General features: G+C 38.3%; 1 protein-coding gene across 1 annotated transcript; it reads left to right on the plus strand.

Moving 5' to 3' along the window:
- Nucleotides 1-1718: 1718 nt before the first annotated feature.
- On the plus strand, nt 1719-4434 carry LOC113049542 (cholesterol 25-hydroxylase-like protein). Its single transcript, XM_026211969.1, has 2 exons — nt 1719-2431; nt 3746-4434. Exons 1-2 carry the CDS (start codon nt 2007-2009, stop codon nt 4122-4124), a joined length of 804 nt encoding a protein of 267 aa, XP_026067754.1. The 5' UTR covers nt 1719-2006; the 3' UTR covers nt 4125-4434.
- The last annotated feature ends 10086 nt before the right edge of the window (nt 4435-14520 follow it).

The raw sequence follows: 14520 nt of genomic DNA on the forward strand, positions 1-14520 counted from the left end.
AAGCATCATCTGAGGGTCCGCATCATCTCTTCTCAGGTGTTCTGGATCCAGACTGGAGCTTGTGTAAATCCTAGTTACATCCCGTGGCAAAACATAGAAACAAAATAGAGACATCTTTAGCATAGCTGCTGATCCAACAAAGTAAAATTAGTTTAACCCAAGCTAATAAATAAGAATGCACATTTGATCAGATGCAACTACACTCACAATTTAAAAGATACATTATTCGTATGCTTGGCGAAAGAGATGTGTTTTTAATCTAGATTTAAACAGAGAGAGTGTGTCTGAACCCCGAACATTATCAGGAAGGCTATTCCAGAGTTTGGGAGCCGAATGTGAGAAAGCTCTACCTCCTTTAGTGGACTTTGCTATCCTAGGAACTACCAAAAGTCCAGCGTTTTGTGACCTTAGGGAGCGTGATGGATTGTGACGTGGTATGAGCTACTTGGGTACGCAGGAGCTAAACCATTTAGGGCCTTATAGGTAAGTAATGATAATTTGTAACTGATACGGAACTTAATAGGTAGCCAGTGCAGAGACTGTAAAATTGGGGTAATATGATATTTTCTTGACCTCGTGAGGACTCTAGCTGCTGCATTATGGACTACCTGTGGCTTGTTTATTGAAGAAGCTATGGTCTCCTTTTCAACTGCCTCTCCATTGAAAACTTGGGAGGAATTTTCTTTGTCTCCAAGTACCAAGACATGTGGATCCTTGCATGTCTCATTGTTAAGCTAGTGCACCATATTAGTATCAACCTTGAAAGAATAAATAATATATGACAAGTTGAAGTTGGCATATATGACAAACATTCCAAGGATTCAATATATGGTTACAAATGAATCGCAGAAAAAAAACAGCAGTTGTGTGAAAGTAAAACTGAAGCAATGTTGTAGTGAATTAAAGTAGGTTATTCTAAAAGTAATGAATGACCATTAGTCATGATGACACCTGTGGATAACAAACAGAATCACTGAAGGAAAGAGTTTATGTACAGATCAGTGTAATTGAATGGGCCTATATTATACTTTTTTGGATTTTACTTTTCCTTTAGGTAGTAAGCTGTTTGTGCATGTAAACTATTTTATAATTTACAGAGTATATGCAAAAGGTCTTTCTAAACAACTTGAACTGCCTTTGGTGGTCAATGGGGGGCAAGTTTTGTTTGGTTACTGAAATTCTTCCAAATATATCTTCCTTTGTGTTCAGCTGAACAAAGAAATTCATACAGGTTTGGAACAACTTGAGCGGGAGTTAATGATCAGAGATTTTTAATTATTGGGTGAATAATTCTCAAAAATATTAACGAAAATACAACTCGTAAAATAACCGGCTGTCAAATATAGTCTGATGTGGGTTTTAACATTTCCACATTTAATTAGCAGTTATTTAAACAAAGATGTTGAGATACAGGTTATGGCTTTAAGTTCAATGAGTAATGTCAGACTTAATTACTAAATTGAATGCTTGTCCTTAACTGTGGTTAAAAATGTCTCATATTGTGGTAATAATTTTGGTAATATCGCCCCCCTCCAAGTAGTTTTATCAGAGAGCTGTTATGACAATTTATGACATTTCTGTATATTTATATATATATATATTTTACATTAAAGCATGTCAAAATATTCTGTTACACCAAATAAACAAAATAATTAGGCTATCTTTAAAAAAAGCATAATATGGCCCCTTTAATAATCCATAGGCTAATTTACATTTTAGACACACCTTGTTACTTTACATAATATTATTAAGCACATCATTTGATCACGATTCAATGCTGCTCATGTTAATATGCGGTTAACAGATCGAGTGACTTTGTCTTTTAAGTTGGTAAAGTTGTGCTTGTGGGAGGAGAGCATCAATGCTGTGGCTCCCGTTCAAATTCCCGTGTCATGTCAGAATGAAAGTGATCTTCACACCGTTTGCTCTAAAAGACCAAACTTTTGGAGGATATAGTCGCTGCTGCAGCTTCATTCGCGGTTATGTAGAAACAACATTCCACAAGGATGATTGTTCTCTTCTCACTGATTATCGGAGGCGATGCACTTCTTCAGTGGATTTGGGACTTCATATATGCGGAACGTCATGTGCTCCTGTCTCCCCACGTTAGCGTGTGCGCAGCTTTTATAACTCACCTCATCTTCTCTGCTCCCTTCATGCTTCTCGACGTGTTCAGTCCATACGTGGGATGGCTCCATAAGTACAGGATATGCCGTGAAGTCGTTGGCTTGCGTCAGTGGTTTCGATGTGCTACTCTAATTTTAAGGAAATACATTGTTGGCGTTTTACCGTTAACCGCACTGTTTCTGTCGGTACGACGCACGCACTTACCGGAGAAAGCACCTTCTTGTTTCCATGCCTTCAGGGAATGTGTCTCGTGCATGCTCATATTCGATACGCTCTTCTTCTTTTGTCATTACACCATTCACAAGTAAGCATCACACATCTCGCATCTCGGAAAGTGCAGCTTCCAACATTGCACATAAAACATTGCATGAAACTTTGAATGACATAATTTAAAATTTTAAAACAGTTTTATTAAATTAAACGCTTATCTGTCCTCATATAGGACATATTTGATCAGTTACAGCCTTTTAGTTGTGTCTTTATGCTATACAGCTTTGAAAGATAGCTACATGTTTTTTGTATTGTATAAGCTATGAATCAAATTTGACGTTTCACATTTTGTGAAAAATAGTCTTCGTCTGAAGACACACAGGAAGTGGGTAACGTTTATGAGAAAAGGGATTTGTTTCGAGCACAGTTAATGCATTTCATATTGTTTTAATAAGTTCTTAGAGTGGGCTTATTAAGATTAACGAGTCATTATTAGCACATCCTTAAAAGCCCTATGGCCCTTTTTTTTAAAACAAAAAGATACTTATGGGTGTTTTTAGATTATAATTATATAATTTACTAATTCAAAATTGTATTATAATTTAATAGATGTAATAGCCAAATTTAAATTTTATTTATTATTTCAATATAATAAAATTGCTTTTATACAATCTAAAAAAAAAATAATAATAATCCATTCATTAGATTTTAGAAAAAATAGTTATGGTGGAAAATAACTCAAAAACGAAACCTTTAACACCAGATGAAAAGGAAAAAATGACAAACAAATGCTATGAAATTGCTATGAAACAAATTAGTAATCTCATGTGTTCTGTTCTGAAAGGCTTATATTGTCATACATATGTGAGATATTATGAAATGCCAAAAGTGATTTAAATTAACCAGGGGCAGAAAATATTTGGTGAAAATTGTCCCAGAGAGTTTTAATGTTTCTTTTGCAGATCGTATGGTAATTTCAAAAGCTGACCTGAAAATGAAATTACTGAGTCTACTCAGCTGCTGGTGTAGTTCAGTGTGTAGTTATGTAGTGTCTAGTTTCTTTATGAGACAGAGTAGACAAAACACGTCGGATCTGGCCAGATTACAAATAACATCACTTGTATATGCTAGAAACAATACCAACTACTTTATAAATTTAGATTCAGAAATATAAGGAACATACATAAAATATCATGTACACAGCTCAAAATTTCATATATAAAAAAAACAGTCATCACTTTCATAATCTGTTGATGTCATCACATCTCACTCTTGTTGCCTCAACTTCTAACTTTAGCAAGGCCCATATTTATGCAGAATTTATGTATCTATTTGTATTAAATATTTTAATTCATATTTATATCATATTATTATATATAACTACATCACATGTCTGTATTTTTTCCAGAATTCCCTGGCTATATCACAACGTCCACAACATTCACCATCAGCACAGGGATACTTTTGCTCTGGCAGCTCAAGACTCCAGTATTTCTGAACTGCTTTCTCTACAAACCCTTGCATTTATAAGTGCCATGCTTGTGGGCTGCCACCCTTTTAGCGAAATCCTTTTCCATCTGGTTAACACCTGGATGGCTGTGGAGGATCACTGTGGATATGACTTTCCTTGGTCAATGCATCGGCTGTTGCCGTGCTTTGGCGGGGCGCCACACCACCTGGCCCATCATCAGCACTTTAAAGGGAACTTCGCCCCTTACTTCAGACACTGGGATTACATCTTTGGGACCTCGCTGCCCATTTTAGTAAATGAGAGAGGCCATAGATAGGATGAACCTAGGTCAATTGGGCCATTACAGGACAGTGAGAATGAGACTACTAAAAGTGTCCCATTGTGTCTATGATTTCACCCTATATGAATTACCTGTATAATAACCCAGTTTTTGCAAAGAGTTTCAACATTTCTTACTGGATAAAACGCAGTTTACCCAGCCTGGGAACATCAAGTTAATTCTCTTTATAATAATCAGAGAGCTTAGATTCTTGGTCTGATTTTGTACTTTGCCTAAACTGTATAGAAATCTTATGTACATACTGAATACATATGTTAAGGTTGATAACATTAAAGGGGGGGGGGGGGTGAAATGCTATTTCATGCATACTGAGTTTTTTTACACTGTTAAAGAGTTGGATTCCCATGCTAAACATGGACAAAGTTTCAAAAATTAAGTTGTACGTTTGAAGGAGTATTTCTGTTCCAGTTTGTCACAATTTCGGAAAGTTTTTTTCGAGTATGGCTCTGTGTGACGTTAGATGGAGAGGAATTTCCTTATATGGGTCCTGAGGGCGCATCTGCCGGAAGAGCGCGCGCTCCCGTATAGCAGAGCACTGAGAGGCTGAGCACAGACAATCACTGATCAAAGTGAGAGCGTCGTGAAATGTCACAAAAGGAGTGTGTTTTTGATTGCCAGGGCAAGACAACCCTGCACAGATTGCCAAAGAAAAAACAGCATTAAGGGACCAGTGGATGGAGTTTATTTTACAGAGCATCAACAGAGTTGTGCAAGTGTTTTTGTTTGTTCCCTGCATTTCGAAGATGCTTGTTTTACAAACAAGGCCCAGTTTGACGACGGATTTGCGTATCGTTTATTTCTTTAGGATGATGCAATCCCAAGGAAAAAGGGTCACGATCGTGTGTTGGAACCGCAGGCGGTGAGTAAAACTGCTTAAAATATCTCTGCCTCCTTGTTAGTGCGTCTCCTCCCATGCCAGAGACCCGGTGTTCGAGCCCCGCTCGGAGCGAGTCGTTTCTGCTGCTGCTCTCGTTCAGTTTCAGCCTCGGGATCTGATTCTGTATCATAAATAAACGTCTGAATCTGACTGTTAGCCATGGTTTGTTTTGGATGATGGTTTTTTCCTCAAGGTAAAGTCACAGCTTCCAAACGCTCTCAAGGCAAAAGCCTACTGGCGCTCGTGATTCTTTAGCTCCGCCCACACGTCACGCCTCCAGTCGGTCGTGTTTTTCCGGGGAAAATCGGTACAGACTATCTTTCTCTTATGAATATAATAAAACTAAATACTTTTTGGAGTTATGAAGGATGCAGTACTACTCTATAGGTACTCAAGATTAACAGGATATTGAGTGAAAACGAGCATTTCACCCCCCCTTTAAACAGGTCTCTTTTACTAATGTTTCTGTATACAAATAGAATTATTGCAGCTTTAATTTTTAAACTTAAAAGAACACTTTTTAAATGTTTGTCTTAGTCTTAGTCTGAGACAGTAAAACATTTTCCTGCCTTACATGGGTGGATGTTGGTATGTATTTTAATATACAAAAAAGCATTCAAAAGCACAAGTTTTTTTTTTTCATGCTCACCAAGGCTATGTGGTGAGAGAGAAAAATAGTGAAAACAGTAATATTATGAAATATTATTACAGATTAAAATAACTGTGGATACTTTGTATAATTACATTTTAGTCCTGAAGTACTAAAATCATAGTCAGTCCAACAAAACTCTACCAGTGTGTCCAGCCTGAAATTCAATCAAATTCTGTTTACGTATTCAAATCGAAAACATATGGCACGGCAGTGAAGTTGGAGACAGATTAGTTTGCACATTGGCCGAGCTGATCATGTTAGTCATTTGGACACTGATGTAACCAGTTTACACCAATCTATTTCCCTAAAATACTCCTAATGGTTTGAGAAAGTTATGACCCTGATATACAGCCAACTTACCTCTCTCCCACAACAGTTTTACAGCATGATCGTGGACACCGCTCTGCTCGACCAGCCACACGTTTTCAACGACACAGAGGCCTACCCTCGCCTACACCGGAGACTAGTGATGGTGAGATGAAGCCACATGAAGCATTGAAACTTTTCAGCCAAGTGGTTCACAAAAGGGTTCTTTTCCTTGAGGCTTCATTTGCTCACACTAACACCCGGTGGCCAAAGAGTGTAAAACAAGCAGATACATTACAGATGACCCAATGTGATCTGTGATAAATTGTATTTTGCGCCAGTTAAGGCTTAGAAATAATGGTGAAAAATAAAACTGTTTCCACATCTATTTTTATGAATATAATGTGTATTTTCTAGTGGTATATAATATAGATAATATAACATAACTGTGTAATAAACTTATGGAATTGAAAATGTGTGTAAATCAAGTCTTTGCTCATAATGGGCAGGAGGGGCAATAATACTAGTCTAAAACTGTAAAGTGGCTGTGTTTAACAAGGCAGAGGACCATGAATTTTCAAGATTTGTACCGCTTCCTGAACCAGTCGGGCCAAGCGAGGCTTCGATGTCATCAATGACATCACTGCTCTAAAGCGATACAAGCCTCGATACCGGCTTCAGAGACTGCCTCTGCTAGCGACGTGGGCCACCAGTGTTGCTTCTTTTTCTTTGTTCTTTACAGGGCCCACTTACAGATAGCCTAAGGGCCCCTTAGCGCTGGCCCTGCACAGGTATCCCTCACTTAGCCCACACTATGTCACGGTGTCTGGTCTGTGTTTCCCCGGGTGTCCACTAGTGTTCTCACTTCCCCATAGGCACTTCACCGCAGGCACTACTTTCCCACAGCTTTGTCCCTGTATCACAGTTAATTGTACACCTGTTATTGCACTCTGTCTGTGTCATGGAGTGCTTATTTTCAACTCCGCAAGATGGCCGCCAGCCCACCGCCACAGCGCAAGGTGGCCGCCGGTCCAGCGCCTCTGCACAAGACCCTCCAGAGTTGAGTCAGGTTCCCGTTGACCATCCAGAGTCGAGTCAGGTTCCCGTTGACCCTCCAGAGTCGGGTCAGGTCACCATTTACACTCCAGAGTCAGGTCAAGTCACCATTAACACTCCAGAGTCAGGTCAAGTCACCATTAACCCTCATGAGTTAAGCACTACCACAGTTAAGACCTCAGGAGTCAAGTCAAGTCACCAATGATCTTCATGAGCAAAGGCAAGTCACTGTTGATTTTCCTGAATCCAGTCAAAACACCACGGATCTACCAGAGCCTCTCCACGTCTCAGCTGAACTACCAGAGCCTCTCCACGTCTCAGCCGAACTCCCTGAGCACTCGTGGCTGTGTTGATCTTCTGCGCTGCCCTGGTGGGCTTCTGTCTCGACCGCACGGATGTGGTGGTTTTCTGCGCCACCCTGGTGGGCTTCGGGCTCGACCGCACGGATGTGGTGGTCTTCTGCGCCACCCTGGTGGGCTTCGGGCTCGACCGCACGGATGTGGTGGTTTTCTGCGCCACCCTGGTGGGCTTCGGGCTCGACCGCATGGCTCCAGTTCCACCTGATCCACCCTGGATACTTGCCCTGTCGGCTCGGCCCTGGGTCCCTGAACTTTCTGTTCCCTCCTGGTCTTGTGTTTTGTTTCTTGTTTTTTTTGTTTTCTCTCTGTTTCCCTCTATGGACCTGGCCCTCCGTCCCTCCCCCTGGTCCTCCGCCGGTCCACCTCCCTCCTGGTCTCCGTGTTCCTTGGTTTGCTCTTGTGTTCAGGTGAAGTCTTTGGGAAAATCTGTTCTTTTGTATCTGAAATGAATGCAGTCACCACTTAACTAATGTCTATAAATATAAAAAATGTAAAGTAGTCAAAGGGATTTCAAATCAATGGATTTATTAAATACAAAATAGAAAACATGCAATTCAGGTTAATACAGAAAAATATAGATAAAAATGTAAATACAAAAATTTACAAAGCAAGGTAAGATTGTAGGATTTTATCATGTGAAAGCTGATGTGGGTGAAGGTCTGTAGTACATCAATGTACAAACACTATCCATAGTTGAAGCTGGCTGATAGCAAATGAATAACCCAATCTCTTGCAATGAAAACAAGCCACAGCCTGTGAAACAAGCTTAATGAAAACAAGTTTGATGAAAACAAGCCACCAGACTCTTCTTAACCAGGAACATTAAAAAAAATTGTGGAAAATGTAAAAAAAAAGAATGTTAAATCTATATTCAAACTATTTGATGTAATTTTTTATACAGAAAATGAAAACTTGAATAGTAAAGAACAATATATTATACAATTGTTTATTTTGTTAGGAAAATCCATATACATAAGAAAAAGTGGGCTCAATGTAAACCAAATTTTGTACATTTTATAAATGACTTCAAATTATATATAAATCTCTTGGAACAAACAGAAAACAAAAAAGCACTGAAAACATGTAATGCTCTGAAATCATTGAAATGTATGTAACTTTTTTTCTCTCTCTCTTTTTCTCTCTCACTCTCTTTTCTCTGGCAGCTAATGTTAATTTGATTATGTGAATATGTAATACCTCATGTTCTTGTGGCATCGAATTAATAAAGCATTAAATATATATATATATATAAACAACATATCTGCATGTTCTCACATCACGTCGTTCTTGTAAAATAATAATAAGTAAATACATATCAAAATCACTTCGCTGAGAATGAAACACCACTTACCAGCTTCCGCGGTAATGAAAATATCCTCTGACAATTAAAAAATGCACGTGCGGCGTGACGAATCGTCCCGGTCGGATAAGAAGGTCGTCGTCGTCAGGTCAAAGGTCATCATGTTGGTCATCTTATTGACGGCTAAATTATTATTCAAAATTGTGCTAATATTTAGATTGGGCATGAACAGGCATTCACAAAAGGAAACGTTATGACAAAAAAAAAAAAAAAAAAAAATTAGCGGAAATTTTGCTTTGACAAAAGGGCACTTTGGGAACCAAAGGGCAAAGGGGCAGGTGCTCAAGCACCCAACATCATTGTCCGTTTGTTGCTTTATCATAAAAGGCTTCATGTTTTTTTTTTTTTTAAAGGGTGGACTGAGGAGCTTTGCAGGATGCCATCAACTGTTTACATGTGAATGTGTTTAACAATGTAACCGTTTCTGTGCCATGTGAGTCACATTACCGGTGTGGGCCAACATGCAAGTTGCGTTAAAGTGGGCTTTGTGTCTCGTCTAAACCTCTGTCTGGATGCCTGTCTTGCTGGCTGCACTGTTTTACTTCCTCTGTTTCTAGATGTCATCAGATCTTGGTTACTGCAATTACTATCTTGTTTCTGTGAATTATAGGAGACTGGAGATTGTAGCCTACGATTCTACTGCTGGATTGGACCGCCAGCCCCACGCCATAAAATAGTTTCAGCTCGTGTGTCATTACAGTGTCTGCTTATTTTGTTTACATCCATAGCATCTACCACCTGCTGGATCTGCTGGACCGTGGTTTTGGCCTGTTGCATGTTGCCTTTACCATCAGAACTGCATTAACACACTTTTAAAAGGTCTCAAGTTTTTTTTTTTTTTTTATATATAATGGTTAAAATCGACACCTTCACTGTTATATGACTCCGCCTTTACAAACCTGTGAGCCTGGAGTATTTTCTGTGAAGGGCAATCCCCGGTAATTGGCCCCCAGGATGGCGTAGTTGGTTAATCAGGCTAGTTCCCTATATAGTTGTATTTCCTTTTACACATACTGCCACACGTAGAAAGTGGCATCTACCTCTTTCAGGGCAGGTTTTGTGCGTATGCAACGATTCTAAATGAGGCCCCAGAACTGTAACTAGTGAGCAGATTGTAGTGCCCTTTATCATCCACAATAAACTGTCATATCACTCACCTATAAGAATTCTCCAAGCCAGGTTAAGCTTCATTATTAAATCAACTTATGACATGCTTCCCAACACAGTTAACCTGGTATGGTGGATTGAGGCTGAAGAAATCTGCAGCTTGTGTAGTAGAGCTCAGGGAACCCTCCAGCATATTTTGTGTGGGTGTAAAATTGATTTGGCTCAGGGTCACTACAGGTAGAGTCATGATCACGTGCTACAGAAGCTGGCAGAATACAACAAAAGAGCAAGGATGATGGCAGCCGGTAGGCATCAGAGCCTTCCGAGTCAAGGCCCCGGTATACTTCAAATGAAGTTCGTTTTTCGTTCTTCGTTTGGGGGCAAAAAGATAGAAACGGCTGAGTGACATTTCATTTATTGTATACCCTTTAAATTCACTTATTGAAAGAACAGCAGCAGCAGTATGGTGTAACATTTATTTGAAACCTGTATTTGGTACTTGCTTCATGGCTATTTCTTCCTAGGAATTAATGCTTTCTCTGAATCTTTACAGTCTCTCCGAGAGCGATCTAACAGGTGTGGATATATCTGTGCCAACTCCATTATTTGACACTAAATGTATTCATGTTGCTAGTGACTAGCCGGAGATATTGTACTCTCTTGCTTGACCTTCGTTGAATGAGAAACGACCAAAAAAAAAAAACAATTGCAAAACTGCCACAGACCAATAGAAACTCAAAGGTGTTTAGGAGCCAAAACTAACTCCCCAGAAATTACCGAGATGTCCCACCACCCTGAGATGTTCTGGGACTAAAGGGGTGAAACATCGGTGAAGGGTGGCTCCCAGCTGATGACCCTGCAGCCAGTAACTTGGCAGAGGAGCATCAGGCCCAGCAGGTCTTACCACCAACCTGTTGCTAATCCGGTGTTGTTAGCATATTGTGATAAATTTCATTATTTTCCATAATGTAATGATAAAAATTAAACTTTCATATATTTTAGATTCATTACACCAACTGAAATATTTCAGGTCTTTTATTGTTTTAATACTGATGATTTTGGCATTCAGCTCATGAAAACCCAAAATTCCTATCTCAGAAAATTAGCATATCATGAAAAGGTTCTCTAAACGAGCTCTTAACCTAATCATCTGAATCAACTAATTAACTCTAAACACCTGCAAAAGATTCCTGAGGCTTTAAAAAAACTCCCAGCCTGGTTCATTACTCAAAACCGCAATCATGGGTAAGACTGCTGACCTGACTGCTGTCCAGAAGGCCATCATTGACACCCTCAAGCGAGAGTGTAAGACATAGAAAGAAATTTCTGAACTAATAGGCTTTTCCCAGAGTGCTGTATCAAGGTACCTCAGTGGGAAGTCTGTGGGAAGGAAAAAGTGTGGCAAAAAACGCTGCACAACGAGAAGAGGTGACCGGACCCTGAGGAAGTTTGTGGAGAAGGACCGATTCCAGACCTTGGGGGAACTGCGAAGCAGTGGACTGAGTCTGGAGTAGAAACATCCAGAGCCACCATGCACAGGTGTGTGCCGGAAATGAGCTACAGAGAAGCAGCACTGGACTGTTGCTCAGTGGTCCAAAGTACTTTTTTCGGATGAAAGCAAATTCTGCATGTCATTCGGAAATCAAGGTGCCAGAGTCTGGAGGAAGACTAAATAAGGAAAACCGGTACAAACGTGTGACAATATGTGCTTTCCTCCAAGATCTAGCTCAAAATCTAACTCACTTGCTCACACTTTGATATGCAAATAAGATTCCAGTGCCACTTAGACAGATCAAACCAAAGCAAAAAGAAAGATTTATTCCTTTTAAAGCTTGAGCTTGAGCTTGAGCTTGAGTTTTACAGAAGGCATAGGTGCCATTTAATACGGAGCCCAGCATGTCACCTGTAGAAAAAAATCAGTTTGTAAACCGTACACACGAATTCTTAAACTGTTCCCTCGGTTTAACAAATCATGCTCACGGTATAATAAACTGTACCCATGAATTTACCTTCGGTTTTTGAAATAGATTGTGAAAGCGTGCACACGGATTATGAATATGAAGGTACATTTTGATGTTGTATTTTTTTCTCCTACAGGTTACCTCCCGGGCTCCGTACCGGGCTCCGTAAATTAATTGCAGTTCATGTGGAATACTGCATATAGTATGGAATTTTATTTGCTTAAAAAAAATTAACGTAACACTATAAAACTGAACGTAACTTTTTCAGAACCTATCAAAAATATGCCATAACAAAAGAAGAAAAATACAATGAAAATGAAAAAAAAAAATTGACTCAGTTGCACAAATTTAACAGGTTCTTCAAATATGCTTCATTCTTTGTTAATGTTTTTCAAAGATTCGTTTTCACTTATGGTGGATTCTGAATACATTGCCACAGATTTCACGAAACACTGCGAAGCATAAGCTAATTCCATTGTGTTTTTCTTCTTTTGTAATGGCATATTTTTCATAGTATCTGAAAAAGTTAAGTTCAGTTTTATAAAGTTACATTCAAATTTTTTGAAGCAAATATAATTCCATAATATGGTCAATGGCATAATAAACACTAGGTGGCGATAGAGCATGTGTTTATGCGCCCACAAGAAGAGGACATTAGGTGGATGAAGAGTCAAAGCACAGAAAATTTGACTGTGAATATGTGAGCTTAAATCTAAAATGTGGAATGTGAAATATGATTGGTGAAATATTAACTTCTAATAAAAATCATGGACAGTATTGTAGTTTAGGTTACTTTGTGTAAAATAAATGCACAAGACTTGAATTTAACTTTCTTTGCCCAACATTTCAGGATTTCCTGATGTTACTAACCTGTAAATTAATCTTATTTTATTTTTTTCATACCTTAAACTGATGAATGAAGTTTTCCTCTGTTTGATTCAGCTTACCAAAAACACAGGCTATTAATGTTTGGAGACCAGATAGAGAGAAACAGTACGGTGTTACTTATTTTAATCCCCTTTGCTATAAATCTGAAAATGAAAATGTTGTTGTCATTTACTCAACCTCATGTCATTACAATATATACGCGAATGTGACTTACTTTCTTCTGAATTTTTGGAATAATTTCTATAATGGGCATGCATCCTAGAATTTTACATATTGTTATTAGAGGAGATTTTTAAGAGCAAAGGAAATGTGGAGATGAAGTGTTTGACAAAGAGATTTAGCACTGTGTTTCCAATTACCATGACAGGAATATACTTTATTTCAAGCAACTTCCATTTATCTGAGATACAGCGTATCCCATGGGATAAATCCCTGATATAACAGGAGCTATCACTTGTTGGAATATTTTTAATATTGAGTGCCAAATTTGCAGACCATAATGGCTTTTTCTTTTTAAGTTTCACTCTTCCTGCAGATATCGAGTGTACGGTGCATGGCTCCACAGGCTCCAGTTGTTTTCTTGATTTCCCTCCAGGACCCCCTTTGCCAAAATCCATCATTCCTTCTGTGACCTTCACTGAAGAGATAATGGCAGCGGAGGAGCTTCAGGTTCAAACAAATGCAGCTGCTTTACTGAAAATTCAAATAGTGTTTCCTATGCTTGATTTCTCCATTGCAGTATACAGTAGGCTACTAGTCACAGTTTTGTTTCTCCAGTAGTCAGAGGCTCTTTGAGTGAACTTATGAATCACTCAGTCACCCGATTCCTTCAAAATCACTGATTCATAAATGAACCAAATAATTTTGAATCTGATTACGTAATCCAGATTACACAATACTAGCTCTGCTCAAATACAGTGACATTTCATTCCTGAATGAATAAGTGTTTTTGAAAGATTCCGTTGGCTGAATTATTTCATTACTTAATCATAAGTAATGTGCCTAGTTAGTTGTAGTTAGATTAGAATGTGCTTTGTAGTTACTTGAAGTTAGATTAAATTACATTTTAACATAGGCTACTCGTCAGACTACAGTTATTTTGATTGTATGATTACATATTATTATAAATTATATGTAACTTATTGATTCTCCAAAATACCTCTTTTTATGCCTTTTAAAATAGCTTACTGCTTAAAATATGACCTACTGTCATTAGTCAAGTGGCTACCAACCTTTTGACCACTGGATTTACAAAAATAATTTCCAGTTTTCCATTTGCATCAACTACTGATGAACACATAATTTTTTTATCTGAATTATAGGTTCACCAATTAATTACTATATCTTTGAAAGGCTTTTGTATTTCAAACACATTAAAATACACAAATTCATGTTACTACTTATTCAGGCTGCATGTAATGCAAGCATTCCCAGACTTTTTCTTGTCATCTGAACCCTTTTATAATATATTTAACTGAAGTACCTGTGAAATGTTCAAATATTTAAATAAGAATCACATAAGCATATCTACGGGTATCTGTTAGTAGTCAAATGACATGCAGGTAAGCCAATAAAATATTGAATCTTTTTAGTACGTTTTTTTATTTTGATTTATGTCATTTTAAAATGATTTATTTTTACATTATTATGATTTAGCTAATTATTAGCTTTTCATTAAACTCACTAACCTCCTGCGGACAGTTCCTTTACTAACCCCATTTGGGAAACCTTTAGGTAGTTTAATGCACTTCATGTTCATGTCATGTCAAAAAATTGTCTGAACATAGTACCTAAATTGTGTAATGT

The sequence above is a fragment of the Carassius auratus genome, chromosome 30 (genome assembly GCF_003368295.1).
Source record: "Carassius auratus strain Wakin chromosome 30, ASM336829v1, whole genome shotgun sequence".
Taxonomy (NCBI): Eukaryota; Metazoa; Chordata; class Actinopteri; order Cypriniformes; family Cyprinidae; genus Carassius; species Carassius auratus.

Coding starts and splice junctions, on each gene's coding strand:
- LOC113049542 (XM_026211969.1), top strand. CDS start 2,007: ATGATTGTTCTCTTCTCACTGATTATCGGAGGCGATGCACTTCTTCAG. Junction 2,432..3,745: donor TGTCATTACACCATTCACAA/GTAAGCATCACA, acceptor TATTTTTTCCAG/AATTCCCTGGCTATATCACA.